Here is a 16,455-nt window from a genome sequence, read left to right on the forward strand (position 1 = left end):
TGGCACACAACAAAGCACAAAGCAGCCTGAGGCCCAGTTTCAGTCCCACGCCAATAAAACATGTGGGTGACGAACAATTTTATGGTTTTTAAATAGTTGGGGGAAACACCAAAAGGAAAACATTTGTGACCTGTGAAAATTCAATGAAATTCCAGCCTCAGTGGCGGTCACTTGGGTCTCACTGGACACAGCGCACCAAGCCACCTACAAATCATCTCTGCCCGCTCTGGAGCTACTGCAGCAGAGTTAAGGGAACATAAGGCCTACAGAGGCATAAAATACTCACTATCTGGCCCTCTACAGAAGGAGTTCGCCAGCCCCTGGCCTGGAGTTGAGTCTGGGATACAGTGGAGCTCTCAGAAGCTGTGGGAAGATGAAATGAGGTCGTGAGTGTATCCCATTATGGGGCCTGATAAACCCATAAGTGCTCCACCAATGGGTGTTGCTAGCAGCCTCGGCTCACTCAGCTGTAAGCTGACATTCATGATAGACTGTCCCAATGTGGTTGTGTAGACTTGACAAGGGGAGCTATGTCAGCCACTGAGCATGGTGCCTGCACAGAGTGATCGCTCAGTTAACAGCAACAGCTGGCTATGGTACAAGTTAGCTTCATCGCTATCCTTTCTTATTCCTAGTCTGCCATATTTATTATCTCATTTTTAATGTATCCCAGAATATTTCAAGTGTTCGGAAGGCTACATGGAGCATATAAGATATAAAAATTAATACCATGGGCAACCTTAGCGAGAATGAGCATTTTGAAAGCACCAGAAGCCCGGATGCCCCTCTCTGCATCCTCCTCCTCCCTCTTGGCAAAGCCTTCACTCTCCATGGACTGGGGGTTCTCATGCTTGTGCTTACCTTTATGTTTTACCCAGCAAATTTTTTTTTTTTTTGGCCAAACATTATGTGTTTTTGAGTCTTGCTGAACATGCAGACAGGAAGCCCTGCTCTCAGGTCATCTCCTTCCATTTGCCTGCCTCTCTCAAGCCCGTCTGTGCGACCCATCCATGCTGACTGATCTGCTTCACCGCCTGATGGAACTCAGTGGGAGGCAGATACCAAAACGAATGCCCAATCTACTCCTCAGGAGAGGACCGTGCAGGATGTGTTTGCACTTCCTGAGTGAGCTTCACTTATATTTTCCTTCCATACCAGGGAGGAAGGCAAGGGGAGGATTTCCAACGCTAATGGGCTGTAATAAAACTAAAAGGTTTATGTGCAAAATTAACCCCTTGAAGGGGGGCATTACAAACTCCACGGCAATCCATGAGTTTTGTTCACTGATTCTTCCTATTGCCATCAACTGGTAAATCCATGCAGCCTAGAAATAGGCTGTCAAGGGCCGACAAGACATCACAAATGCCATAAGAAAGATATCAGTGTATACTGAGCACCAATTGTGTGCCAGGCCATCCCACTGCCGTCCAGCGTCTCCATGGTCCTTCACAACAAGTTAGGGATTGTGATCTCCATTTTCCTAAAGAGGGTCAGTCTTGTTCTAAAGTGACTCATCTAAGGCTGTGGCCTTGGACCTGCTATGTAGCAAAATCAGGAAGCAAACTCAAAATTCTGATTTTCCTACCAAACCAACATACCTGAGCAGAATGCCTCATTTCCACCTGCGGTCTAAAACTCAAAGACACCAAAATGCATATTTTAACTTACTCCAGGCAGAAACCTGATAGTTTATTCTTAAATCTAAAGATAGGAATTGTATGATCCCAACAAGGATTTGGGGCCATTTTTTGAATGCAGAGAAGGCGTCAAATAGTAAATCAATGCACAGCAGGGCACGGCTAGAGAATAATTTGTGTGGCTTGGCCACAGGAACTTTTTTCTGTCCATAAATCAAACCTTAAAAACGTAACATAAAATGTAACATGTGGGGAAAATCAACCCTGTAGAAAAAATGAAATTGATTTCAATATGAGGGGAAAATAGTGGTAGTGTGGAAAGCAACAATCAAACATGTATGAATGAAGACTGGGAAAAATTACTTCTACAAGTCTAGAAATCTGTCAACACCCAGACATCTGGCACCTCCTGAGCAGACTTTAATTTTACAGTTTGCTTCCTTTCCATTTCTCCTTCTTTTCCATAGCTAAGGGATTTAGCACATGCTTGGGGGTTCACAAACTCAGGATGCTGGGTGAGACGTCTAAGAATATCTGGGGCTGTTTCCAAGGCGTTTGTGACAATGCTTTGCCTGGTTTTATGAGATCATGTCTTTGGATCTCTTCTTCCTCTAGACCCTGGACATCCTGGCTGTCCTGGGAATATCAAGATTCTCAGATCCACGTCTCCAGAGATGCACAGACCCAAATGTGATGATAGTGTTCAGTGGCCTCTAGCTCCACAGGAAAATCCCCAGGGCAGCGTGTCTCAAGCTACACGTGGACCGACCTACGAGCTCCCTGTGACCTCGTGCAAATGCAGATTCTGATTCTGTAGGGCTGAGGCAGGACCTGAGTCTTCATTTTCAACAGCCCCGGGAAGGCTGCCCTTACTTACAGGGGGAGATTCCAGTAGACCCCACCCAGAGCTGCTCTCTTCCTTGCTCTGTGCTGAAGACTGGGGCTCGAGGACAGATGGGGGCACCTAGGGATTACAGCACCTGAAGATTACAGCACCCACTTGCAGATTACACCACCTGCGGATTAGAGCACCTGTGGATTAGTGCACCTTCGGATTACACCTGTGGATTACAGCAACTGCTGGTTTGAGAAAGGGGGGCAGCTGGGAGACGAGGATAGTCAGGTACTTCTTCCTTCCCTGCTGAGCTCTTATGAGCCTATAGCTCCAACCAGAGCGTCCTTCTCTACGGCTCCAGACTTTTCCAGGTCCAGATTCAGGTTCCCAGATTCCTATGTCTTTGAGGCCTACCAGTGCCGTGGTAGCAGAATAATCAGCCCAGAGAGAGGTCCACATCCCAGTCTCTGGAACATGTGCGTGGCAAAAGGGACCCTGCAATGGTGATTAAATTAAGAATCTTGAAACAAGAAGATTATTCTGGATTACCCGGTGGGCCAGACATTTCCATCAAGGCCTTTATTAGTGAAAAAGAGAGTAGAGATATCCAGTGAGAAATTGGGTGTGCAGCAGACTCAGAAGGTGGAGGAAAGAGCCCTTGGGCAGGGCATGCATGAGACCTCTACCAGCTGGGAGAAGTAGGAATAGATCCCCTGAGAGCCTGCAGAAGAGACGCGGCCCTGCGGACACCCTGTCTGGAGCCCAGTGAGACCCTTTTCAGATGATGGACGTCAGCCATTCATCCCTCAACTGCTGGGTGCCTGCTGCCAGGCACCATGGTGGGCACTGGGCACACAGCAGTGTGATTAGAAATAATAATAGCTGGGGTGTGGATTGGTGGTAGAGCACTGGCCTAGCATGTGCGAGGCCCTGGGTCCCATTCCCACCATTGCAAAAAAGAAAAGAAAAAAGAGAGAGATTTGGAAAGGAGGGAGGAAGGGACAGAGGGACAAAGGAAGGAAAGAAGGAAGAAATAATCAGTATAAATAGCTGACAGTGTTTGGCACCTGTCACTTAGTAAATAAAAAGTACTATCATTTCCTCAATTCCTCCCCCATAGTCTCCGTCCAAACCTTCCCTATAGCTGTTCTATTTTCCACCTTGTAAGCAGCCTATGTGTCTTCTCTCCCTAAGTGGGCCATAAAGTCATTCAAGACAGGTGCTAAGACAGATATTTATTTTGTATTCCCCAGAGCACCCATTGTACTCATTAATGAGTGACTGACTGGGTGCACACAGGGGTGCACACTGCTGGGAACCTCTGAATATAGAGGAAAATCTGGAAAAATTCCCAACTCAGCACCCAGGATAATTAAGACATGGGGGCTGGCAGAGGGTTGCAGCATGCTGGAAGCACCAAGGATGCGGTTCCCAAGGCCATTCTCCCCATCTCCAGGGAGAACTGGGCAGTTGTAATTGCAGCAAGGTCAAAACTGCAGAGCAGACACAGGTGTATCTGTCCCACTCGCAAGGAAGGAAGAGCATGTTATTGAAGCTGATCTTGGTAACTCGATACATGCAGTCATGTCGACTGGTTGTAAAGAATTCAATACCTTCATTCCTAAATTGAAAGACAAGACCCAGATCTCAACAGAAAAATGTCAAGAGATGTAAAGGGTTCACAGGAAAGGATCGACAGGTACATAAAAAGATGACACGGGACTAGCATCTCTCACCCATCAGATGGGCAAGGAAGCAAGATGCTGATGATATGGGCCGGGGATTTAGCTCAGTGGTTCCGGCGCCTGCCTTGCAAGTGCAAGGTTCCGAGTTCGATCTCCGGTACCAAAAAAAAAAAAAGAGATTCTGATGATACAGGAAGGTGACAGAGGCATGAAGAAACAGGCTGGTTCAGCTTCACTGGGTGACAATTTGGCATAATTTATCCAAGTGATGCATGTAAAATCCAAGTACCCAGAGCTTTTATGGTGGGACATATGTTCAAAGCTGCTTGTGGCTCTTGGGTGTAACAGCAAACACTGTTAGTGAGAGTCAAGGTGGAAGGGATATTATCCACTGTGTGCTCTTTTCAACTTTTTACATTTTGTTTAAATAGCAGCTTTGAACCAAGAACAGACGGAGCTGGGGGTGTGGATCAATGGTAGAGAACTTACTGGGCAAGTGTGAGGCCTGAGGTTCTGTCCCCAGCACAGGCCTGAGAGTCATAAAGGCAAAGGTTCTAGAGATGGACAGGGATGGTGTGAATCACCAGTGTGAATGTATTAATGCCACTGAACTACACGTCAAGAATAGTCAAGATGGCCAGGCCTGGTGGCGCACACCTGTAATCCCAGCACTCGGGAGGCTGAGGCAGGAGGATCTCTGTGAGTTCGAGGCCAGCCTTGGCTACACAGTGAGTTCAAGGCCAGCTTGAACTGCATAGTAAGACCTGTCTCAAAAAAACCAAAGGGGGGGGCCGAAAAATAGGCAAGATGGTAAACTGTGTCCTGTATATTTTAGTACAATAAAAACATTTAAAAAGAAAGATGGATATACAAGTCTGAATCAGGAGACCAAACTCAGTATCACCACTTGGAATATACACTGAGCAAAGTTGCTAAAATTCAGGGGCCTAGACCACCTGATTTTTCTAAGATAGTTCTGATCAGATACAAGGTTATATTTCTTAAAGGAAATTTATTAGATGAAAACCTAAATTGCTACTTAACTTTTTAAATGTAATTAAATTCAAATTTAAGCAAACTGTTAATTTATATAAAAACAATTATAATCAAAAACCACTTTTTTTGGAGACAAGATCTTGCTATTTAGTTCAAGCTGGACTTGAAGTCACTATGTAGGCCAGGCTGGCCTCAAACTTGCAGCAATCCTCCTGCCTCAGCCTCTGCGTGCTGGGATCATAGATGTTCACTACCCTGCCTGGCTCCAGAAACACTTTGTGCACCAGATTTGTCTCTTGCAAAAAAGTGATCTTGACATATTGTATATTAAAAAAAAAAAATGTACCAATAAAATTAAATTTTTTTTAAAAAGTGATCTTGGGCTGGAGGTACAGCCCGTGGTAGAGCACTTGGCCCTGGGTTCCATCCCTAGCACCAAAAACAAAAGAGAATCAATCTCAGTAATTATTATATTCAGAATGAAATGACTCATCCCAAACCATGAGTTATACTAGGGAATTCTAGCAAAACTAGCCAAGATTACTCAAGATGGTGCTGAGTGGTTAATGTAATGGGTAGATCTAGAATTACAGATCTAGAATGGAGACACTAAAATATATGTGCACTACATTGTTGCAGTGCATCCAAGAGCGAGAGACTATTAGAACCCCCAAGATGACTTTCAGCTCAGTAGACCATGCTCTTTCCAGACAGGGATGACATCCAGTCTAAGCATCACATACAATTCCTTTGTCCACAAACTGCACACAGGTCTTTCAGTATCGTATTGCTTGCTTATAACCCTTATTTTGGTAGTTATTTTTTTAATTTTTAAATTAACATATAAGTGCACATATTTATGGGATACAGTATGATTTTTTTTTTTGGTACCAGGGATTGAACTCGGGTCCTTGTGCTTGCGCAGCAGGTGGCGAAACCACTGAGCTAAATCTCTGGCCCGGGATACAGTAGATATTGCAATAGATGCAATTGGCATACTTATCACTTTAATCATTGTTATTTTCTTCGTGTTGGGAACCTTCAGAATCTTCTCTACTATTTTAAAACACATGATAATTGTAGTTAGCCATAGTTGCCCTGTGTGTCAGCTGTCGACTTAACTGGATTAAGGGAAGCCTAGCTGATGAGTAAAGACCTTCTGGTGTGTCTGTGAGGGTCATGGAAGCAAGACCTTGGGGACCATATCTGGTCCCTGGCCCCTTCTCTTCTGGCGCTACTCCCCTGCTCTGCTTCCTGGCCACTGTGAGGTGAGCAGCTGTGCTCTGCCAGGCTCTGCCACCATGATGTCCCACCTTGGAGTCAGCTGCCCATGGACTTAAACCTCTGAGTCCCTGAGCCAAATAAACCTCTCTTAAGTTGTGTCTGTCAGGTATTTTATCGCAATGACAGAAAGCTGACCAGTTCACCCTACTATGACATAGAATATTACAAGTCATTCCTCCCATCTAACTGCACCCCGGTACATTTTAATCCTCTCTCCGTCACTGCCAGCGCTCTGCGGTAGCTGGATTTTATATCATACAGTAGCTGTATTTGGGGATTTATAGACTGACCTCAACTGACGTATCAGCACACTGGTAACTCCTGTCACCACTGATAGCAACTCCCTTTCCAGTGCAGCATTATTTTGCACATTCAGATTGGCAACTTGCATAGTTATTAGGGAGTGAAAAGCAGCACTGCAACATAGCCATGCCTTGAGGTCACCAGCCCCTTCTCCACACCTCCACAGTGGAGAGAACGGGGATGCACACGGGATGGGACCCCAATTGGTTGCCATACCAGAAGCCTTTTTTATTACATGGCAACCAAGCTGCCCTCAGCTGTCTAACACTGATGTGGGGAGTGCAGCCTGCTTTGTCTTTCATCTACACGATTTCTAGGGGATCTTTCTTATGAGAGAGGCCATGGCATCAGAAGGTTCTTCCACAGCATGCCTAGGGACAGGGGACTGCCACTGCCCTCCACACAGCCCTGGAGCGCAGGAGAGATGATAGACTGAGGCATCTGTGTGCAGCCCCTTTTCAGACCCCTAGTGGCCAGTATGGCAACACTGGAGAGACCTCCTTCTACCGGAAGTCAAGGCCCTGCCATCTGCCCACTCGCCCCACTTGTAATTAGCTGTCTCACTCTGTCTTGGCCTCAGATATCTTCATGTAGATCTACCACAGGAATTACTTGCCCTGGCTCCCCTGCAGCCAGCCACCAGTCAAGGGGTGCTGGTCGCTGCTCTTTGCTGGGATGTGGCACAGCCACAGTGCCCTGTGTTTTGTGAACGAGATGATGGGCCAATTGCCACAGAGCTGAGTGGTCTATTCTGTATTCCAGACACCTTCAAGCTAACAGCTGCTCAATGCCAGCACTCTGCCAGTATGACACCCCAACTGATCATTTTTTTCCAGGGCATTTCTGCCTTTGTTTTGTTTTGTTTTTGAGACAATCTTGCTATGTATTTTAGGCTGGCTCTGAACTCACTGTGTAGCCCAGGCTGGCCTCAAATTCAGAGCGATCCTCCTGCCTCAGCCTCCCAAGTGCTGGGATCACAGGCAGCCACTATGTCAGGCTTCTGATCTTTCTTATGAAGTAAGTGACAAATACCATAATGTAAGAAAATGGTTTTATTCCTAATTTTTAGTTCCATACAGTTTACAAATACACTTTTACTCTGATAATATGGCTTTGCAACTAGCAAAGCAGTTGAACTAACACCCATAAATACAGGTGGCAAAACAATTAACATCCCCTAATGTTTCTCTACATGAACTATCCTTTTAATGTCATTTTCTAAAAAACAACTGCAAATAGACTACATAATATATGTGGGCAAAAGGCAATTAAGTGAATCTCTTGAAACACTACATGTATAATAAACAGCATATTATCAACATTTACATGATTCACATCAAAATGATGACATCCTAAAACGTATTCCTTTTAAAGGATAGATTTATCAATAAAATATTACATATCTTTTAATACTCTGGTACAATACTTCATACACTGCAGGAAAATTAAATGTAGGTGTAGTCATCAGCTTAATAAAGGGTCCTTTTCCATTAGCTTTTATTAATGAAAGAATTACAATTAGGTCATAAATAAACAGGCAAATTATTAATTACATGATTTGAGGTTTAGGATGAAAACTTGTAAAAATTAGTTTGATATACAGTAAAGTTATACAACACACTAAAACCAACAGTTTGATATTTTTGCCTTGTGTGAACTGCCCATAGTGAACAAAGGAATAAACTTTTTAGTGATGGAAGATACAATAACTATGTTTGGGAACTTATTTTTCAAGAGGAAGAAGGAAAAAGATTTCAACAAAATTAAGGGCTAACAGATCCTAAGAAAGACCTCTTCAAATCAGGGTGGCTCATGTGCTTGCTATCTCAAACTTTATTCCCCTGCCAACATACAGAAGACAGGACCTGCAGTGGGCTTGCATTTATTTCTACAGTCTAAGCATCTCTGGACGATGATTAATCTACAACAAAACACTTCACAGCTGCATCCCTTTCCATATTCCCCTGACCTAGAACAACCCCAGATGTATTAGCTCTTAAAATCCCCAGTAAAATAACCCCTAAAAATAATCTCGACCATTTGCTTGGCTGTTATAAAGCAGCTAGGCTCTGTAAAGAATGCAAGGATATCAAGAGAAGTCCTACACAGTTTCCCACCCCATTTCGCCATGTTGGAAAAGTCATTAATTTCAATGAGGCCCACAAACTGGATATGAGGGGCCTTTTAAAAACAACAACAAAAAAGCTAGTAAGACTCTTGAAATCTGGCTTTAAAAAAACACCTCAATGCCACATGCCAGATAATTTCTTCACCCCAGATATAAAAATCCTAGGCTTTTAATTATAAAATAGTCAGCCAGCTATGGGATATTATCCATATTTAATATCCACCAACAACCCAGAGTAGATTCCACATGGGCACCAAGTACACCTGTTTTCCAGGTAACCTGATTCACCTCCTACTGACTACTCAGGCCCTGGGCCCTTTGACATCCTCATGAACCATCTCTTTGGAACTTTCATTTTCGTTCTTGATTCGACCCCACATCTTGAGCTATCCCCATCTTCCCAGCCCCACTGTCTGATTCTCCCACATGTAGAGCGACCACACCTGAAAACCCACCACCACCTTTACCACAAGACAGACCCAGCGACCTGGACACTATTGTGAATCTGGTCCTGGCATCAGTTTATATAACAACAGGATGGTTTGCTGACCCTGTGGAGGGAAACCAAAGTGAAATCAATGTGCTGCAACAAAGCTTGCCAAGATCAGGTATTTCCATTCTGAGTGCAAAAATCACTGATCACCGGCTCCAGGCATATTTGTTTGTACAATCAAACCCTGTATGCTGGTGAAAGACTTTGCCCCTGAAGTCCAGAGTCAAAGCATTACCACAAAATCAAAAATGATTCAATGTGACAATGCAGTAAAAAGAACAGGATGCAGGATCCTGGCTGCAAACACTGAACTGGAATCTCTTTTTTTGTAGGCTTGACAAGAAGACAGGAGTCATTACCTCCCCCTAATAAGGTGGCACCTGGAGGCCACACTTGTGCTCCGAAACAATTCTGCCTTCCATGCAAGAATCGATGCACATTTTATCTATGACAATGGCAGTCACTGCACCCCCCAGCTACCCAGGCTTTCCAGAGAGTGGAAGGTGGGGAAAAGGAGTCCTTCTGTCAGGAGCCAAAGCAAGAAGAATCTGAGTAAGGACACAGAGCACATTATTATCATTACAAAAGCCAGCCCATAATGTTTTCACTGAAATACTCTCACTGAATGATTCAACAGGAGGCAAAGAGGGATATCTTCGGAGAAGGCACTTAAGGTAGAACACTAGCAAATCCTACTGCTTCCAAAAAAATGGGCTCATTCAATCTGACAAGAGGCCTGGTCCCAACTGCTCCTCGCTGTGTTGACTGTGCATGTGGGCAAGGCCTGACTAACAACCAGGGTGTTGAGAAAGCATCACCCTGGCCAAGGGCTGCAGGTGTTGCAAAGATGGGGTGGCTCTGCTTTCAAATGCTGTCCCCTTACACATTCATCCTTCCCAGACCAGTTTCCCCAAGTGATAGCTCACAAAGTATGTGCAGGCCTGTCAGAATTGGCTCAGAAGCTTCTGGAAGGCCCTCTATCTATTTCTCATCTGACACGCAGCTTCGACCAGTTACTGCGAGCAGCTTCAGCTTCACACAGTCGCAGCTGCCTCTGCTTGCATTCACTAGAGCTGTTTCCATGGCACTGGCTGTGAGTGCCCGTCAGACCCCTGGCCCCCATGAGCTTCACCTCCACCGCACACCTTCTTCATGAGGCTTGTGTCATTGATGGAGGGCAAAGGAGGGGGCTACAGCAGGCCTAGGCTTATGTCTGAAGAGGGCCTAGCCACCTCTGCCGTGTAAAAGGCTTCACTCTCACCCGGCAGGTGATGCAGAGACCACATGGAGGAGAGACCCTGAGGACTCCAGCCATCCTAGTGTCTCAGCCCACCTACCAGCCACATGAGTGACCATGTGCCAAGAGAGAAGAGCAGCTCCACTGAGCCCAGCTTGGGCCAATGAATGGGGGCAGGGGGTCAGCAACACTGGAAAAACAAGACCCTGCTCATCAAGATGCCTGTTTTCCAAACCCAAGACAATTACTCAAATGCAAAGAAAACATGGCACCCGTTTCCCATCACAACTCTCTCTCAACAGCTGAGGGGTAGTTGGTCATCTGCTAAGAAAACATACCTGTTATCCTGCTTCATCCATCTCCATGATTTATTCCCCATGACTTTTTAATGCCAGAATGGCAATACAAAGGCAGACAGTCATGATACACTGGCCTCATGACCATTTAGCCAAAAACAAAAAAGGAAGCCACCAAAGTGAATTGTCTACTGCTAAGTGCTGTGGTTAAATGTGTCCCCAAAGTACACGCATTTGAGACGAAACCCCCAATGCCACAGTGCGGAGAAGTGGGGGCTGTCAGGGGAGATTAGGTGGAGGATTCAGCCACAACAATGGGTCAACATTGTCTCGGGGGTGGCTATAAAGCGAGCCCTCAAGCTCTCTTCTCTCCATGACGCTTTCAGCCAAGTTATAATGCAGCTAGAGGCCCTCATGAGACATGGCCTCTTGACCTTGGGCCTTCTAGCCTCTAGAACTATCAGAAATAAATCTGTTCATTATAAATTATGCACTCTATGCTATTCTGTTAGGCAATACAAAACAGATTAAGACAATAAGCGATGGAAAATAAAATCATTCTCACTTCTCAAGGATGTTGTTACTTAATTTTTCTAAATCATTTCTTTTTTCAAGTGCCTCTATCATCCCGACAAAAAGAAAAAACTTAAAATGGCTAAGGTTATTAAAAGAAAAAAGAAATTTCTCATAACTAGAATTTGAATCCCCATAATCTGTAAAATACAGAGCACAGTTTAACTGCTTCAATTTAAAACAAAATTCTATAAAATGTAACATTTTCTACATTGTAGAGATGATTTCTTCTTATCTGAGGAAATGCTGAATTAGAATACAATGGTCTTTAAATGGTTTCAAATTTTGCTTATCAAAAAGTAGTCAGCCACAATGTTCCAAATCCAAATTCATTCTTCTCATAAGGTCTCTTGCACATCTGTTCTTCATCTTTTTTGGAGGAAAGGTGAAAGTCCACATCTGGGGAAGAAATAAGTTAGAACTTTTAAGGAGCATATATCTAAAAAGCTTGGTAGAGCATTCAATTGTTTATTTATGTATTTAAGTGTTGTGGTGCTGAGAATTGAACCCAGGCTTTTGCACATGCTAGGCAAGCACTCTACCACTGAGCCACACTCACAGCCCCAGACTATTTTAAGGTACATTTAAAGCTTTTGGGTTTGGGGTACTGGGGATCGAACCGAGCGCCTTCACACTAGGCCACATCCTCAGCTCCCATCCCTTCTCTTTTGAGATATGGTCTTGCTAAGTCACTAAGTTCCCGAGGCTGGGCTCAAACTTGCAGTCTTCCTGCCTCAGCCCCCCAGAGTAGGAGGATGACAAGTACATGCCCAGCTGATTTAAAGTTTCTGAATATGCAGCCATAGAGATGGAAATTTCAACATGAAAAAACAACACTGGACGATTCTCACTCATCATTAAGACACATATCACACACTTGCATCCTGATCTATAAAAGTGGGTGGGCAGAGACACTCGGGGAGATCAATTCCCGGCAGCACAGCTGCCAGGGATGCGGAGCTGACTCAGTCAGAGGCCAGGAGCCCAGCATCCCAAGTCTCACAGAAACTCAGAAGCCACTTGGGAAGGGAACTCGGGTATCCTGACCCCACCACCACGTGGAACAGTGTCCCAGTGCTCCCGGATGCCGACAGATCATCCGGCGCAGCCTGGTAAAGCAGCCCTCGTGCAAACTGCTAGAACAGTGACAGCCGCTCTTTGCCACCACAATCCGTCACTTCCTGGACCAAGTGCTACCTTACCCCTTGCACAGTTAATTCTGTATGTCATTTTAATGCTTAACGAACTGTAAACTAAATCCATTTGAAGAAAGAAGTACAGGGCGAGGAGAAAGGAGGCTGGATTGCAAAACTCAATCATGGAACATTTTTCAGGGATGTTCACAAATGACTTACTTCCCTGCTTTAAAATGATGCAAATTATATAAACAAGCCACTGAGGGAGCAGTGGCACTGAAATACCTCTCTCTGTACTGACATTTCGGCAAGTCTTCTCATCTGAAGCTCTTCTGCTGCTGCATCAAGCCCACGTTCTCATAGACTCTGGCATTGTCTTCTCTCATTCTGCATGGAAAAGAAAAGGGAGGCACTCACAGAACTGCAGGCCTTGCACACCAACTTACATGACACTCACACAGCACACACTTTGTCCTGTGGGCCCCTTCCTGTCCCCAGGAGCTGATGCTGTTGGAGGGACATAAGACACAGACACACAGCAATATCATGGTGACATGGAAAGGCGACCAGGACCCTCGAGGGCCAGGGCAGGCAGAGGTGTGGGAGAAGCAGGCTATATTCCAGGTGGGCAGGGCCAGGAGGCCTGCAGGAGGAGGCACCAAGGTACTGCCAAGGGGGTGGGACATTACATACAGAAAGGAGCCCTGGTCACTGCCAGCAGAGGGGTGGGTACAGGTGAGAGCACCAAGACGGGAAAGTTGGGGAGCAGCTGAGCAGTGAGCAGCCTCAGCCCAGGTCCTGTGAAAGGTGACAGGAATTTTACCATCTAGGTTGTCGAGTTCCAACAAGGAGCCCAGGTTTCTGTTGGGTACAGAGCAGGGATCAAAGTGGTCCAGGCAGATGAGGCGCCCTGAGCTGTGAGTGCCAGGCGAAGAGGGGCTCTCGGACAGCAGAGGCGGAGAGCCCGTCTCAGGCCGGCCCACCCTGTCACTCGGCATGAGAGGAAGGTTTTCTGGTGCTCTGGCTCCGTTGCCAAAATTACTGCAGATAGTGATTTAAAATATCAACTTTCCCAGTCAGCCCACTGGGACAGAAAAAGCAGGCAGAAGGAAGAGGCAACTTGGAGGGGAGAAGGCTTCTGCTGCATCATCTCATTTCAATGCAAACAGAAAGCCAAGGTAAATACAAGCCTTTATCTGCTCTCTGAAACGTTTAGATACAATATTAAAGTCAGCTGGGCTTTAAAAATCCACACCAGGAGCAAAGAGAGACAAGATTCTTAGGGGAAAATAAAAAGTAAATGTTAAATGAGAAGGTGACTTTAGAATACATAGAAAGATAATAACTTAAAACTGCTATTCGCATGATCAATTTAACAAATGTTGTCCTACAGTGCTTTGATTTAAACAAGGAGGTGACAAAGTTTTTCGGGAAAGAACTGAGTATTTTAGGCTCTGGGGCCACACATGATCTTTGTCACATATTACTCTTTGAAGTTTTGTTTTGTTTTTAGATTTGGCCCGTGGGCTGTAATTTGCTGACCCAAAGCAGATTTTGGCTGACTGTTGGAAAATCAGCAGGCTGTGGTTGTACTGACAGGTTATCAGCTAATTTATTTACCTTATTGAACAGAGTCTCAACGCATCACAAGGGATGTTACCTCCCTCTGCAACAACCCTCGCCCCTGCAAAAGCAAACTCAGATTCTCCTTGACAAGCTTAGAATCTCCATCACCCCAGTTAGCACAGAGCCAGGCTTCAGTTTAGGAAAAAGATGTGGCTTAGACAGCATCAGCACAATCCAGAGAAGCTGCCTCACTGCACTCTCTGCTGCTGTTGTCGTGAAGCCTTTTTATAGCATTGGGTCTGGGTAAAAAGAAGTTCCCTCATCAATACTTACTCTGCACAGGGTGGTGTTGGCGTACACGGTGGGAGGGGACTCTGATCGCCACTTGCCTGGTCCGCTAGGGAATACTTAATATTGGTATATTCGTGCCCTTTCCTCTTGCTTTTCTGAAAGAAAGGTGGAAAAGTACAAACATGAGGGATTGTGACCTTTTTTTTTTTTTTGGTACCGGAGATCGAACTCGGGACCTTGCGCTTGCAAGGCAGGTGGCGGGACCACTAAGCTAAATCCCCAACCAAGATTGTGACCTTTTTTTAAGGAATGAAGAAACAAAAATGGCACTTGACCAAGTGGAAGGGAAAAAAAGACAGGTTAGACCTTTGAGAATGCTGATTGATTGACCACGCAGCCAGGGAACTCACCTCTTCGATGGAGATGCACCATGTGCGGGAAAAGTACATTTGAACCACACAAACCAAAAGCACACAGTCAGGCATTCACCACTTACTGTACTGAACCAAACACACCTGAGAAGTCACACTTCCCTCCTCACATTAGCATTAATCATTTCAGAGTTCATTTGCAACCATTTTAATGATTTTCAGGTAAAAAGGTGGGAAAAGAGCTCCAAAAATATACTGACTCCAAGTAGAAATCACACATGGGCCGAGAGTCAGCAGCGCTCTTACCAGACATAATAACACACTCTGCCCCATCTCCTTCACCCCCAGAAAAAGACTCAACACCTTTAAACTTTAATTGTGTTCTGATGATGCCTTGGGGTGAGGGGAGCACAGAAAACCTGTAGAAATATAATCTCATGTCAAATATGGGGCAGAGACTATATGCGGTAAGACTTCTGGTTAGGTAATATATTACCCTTCTATTCCAATGTTCACCTACACACAGCTGAAAATCTAATCCATCAAATAAGCATCATTCTTTAATGTCGCATTCGTTCCAAGTCAGCTCGGGAAAGTGCAAACAGCAGGGAGGGTTCCCACTGCACACGCGGAATCCACATAGGAACATCCACCCTCAGCTGGAGGGTAAAGGGGACCATCACCTAGGTGCACAATGGTGAGCAGAAGTAGTACTAAGTAGTTAGTAGTTGGTAAAAGTCAAAAGGCACCATTGTTCCACACCTGAGCAGTACTTCTCAATGAGAAATAGTAGTTGGTAAAAATCAAAAGGCACTGCTGTTCCACGCCTGAGCAGTACTTCTCAATGAGAAACCCTTCCACATACAGTGAAGGCCTGGGCGAGGGTGGCCTAGGACGCCTTATGGAACAAAGGAGTATGACGCAGTCAGATGGTGGAACAACGTGCAACAGTGAAGAGGAAGAGCGAAAACAAGCATGTGTATCAAAACAGACTTCATAAACAATGGGAAGTGGAGAAACACAGGCTGCACAACAATCAAACAATAGGGTACCATCTGGTTAAGTGTTTGAAACATTAAACAAGCTTTGCAGTGTTTTAAGATATGTGTATTTGTATTTTAAAACACAGAGAGTCAAGAGTCCTCTCAGCTGTACCTGTTAAACTAGCTTTCTCTTAAAAGAGGAAAAAAACTTGAGGGTGGCAAAAATGGTCAATTCTGAGTTATAATGCTGTACTCTTAAAATTTCCGGGCCGGGGATGTAGCTCAGTGGTTCCACCGCCTGCCTCGCAAGTGCAAGGACTCAAGTTCGATCCCCGGTACCAAAAAAAAATAGGGCTGGGTAGTTCAGTGGTTCTGGCGCCTGCCTCGGAAAAAAAAATTTTTTTTTCAAAATAAAGCATAAAACTATGAGATTTAAATCCATCAGGGGGGTGTCTTTTTCCTCCCTTACTCAAAAGTCACCAAAACCAACAGCTAAGCAAAAGTGGAAAATCTCTACACATAAAACAAAGGGAGTGTTTCCACCCCGATTTATGCTCGAAAGCCTCTTGGGGTTTTTTTTTGTGGGGGGGGTTAAAGTTTTTAAAGTGAGTTTGGCAGCATTATAGGAAACAAACACAAGG

General features: G+C 44.9%; 1 protein-coding gene across 4 annotated transcripts in view; it reads right to left on the reverse strand.

Moving 5' to 3' along the window:
* Positions 1-7,774: 7,774 nt before the first annotated feature.
* Positions 7,775-16,455, reverse strand: part of Ptpn11 (protein tyrosine phosphatase non-receptor type 11) — a 92,098-nt gene continuing 83,417 nt past the window's right edge. For 2 of the 4 annotated variants that reach the window (XM_004843764.4, XM_087198463.1), the window contains exons 14-16: positions 14,503-14,615; positions 12,889-12,990; positions 7,775-11,866 (exon numbers count right to left, since the gene is read on the reverse strand). In XM_004843764.4, the coding sequence (XP_004843821.1) occupies positions 12,921-12,990; positions 14,503-14,615 (183 nt within the window). In that variant the 3' untranslated portion in view covers positions 7,775-11,866; positions 12,889-12,920. The remainder of the gene's footprint in view (positions 11,867-12,888; positions 12,991-14,502; positions 14,616-16,455) is intronic. The other 2 variants (XM_087198465.1, XM_087198464.1) reach the window with 2 other exon arrangements.

The sequence above is a fragment of the Heterocephalus glaber genome, unplaced genomic scaffold, assembly GCF_053883595.1.
Source record: "Heterocephalus glaber isolate CG9 unplaced genomic scaffold, H.glaber_assembly_v1.0 deba00001687, whole genome shotgun sequence".
Classification (NCBI taxonomy): Eukaryota; Metazoa; Chordata; class Mammalia; order Rodentia; family Bathyergidae; genus Heterocephalus; species Heterocephalus glaber.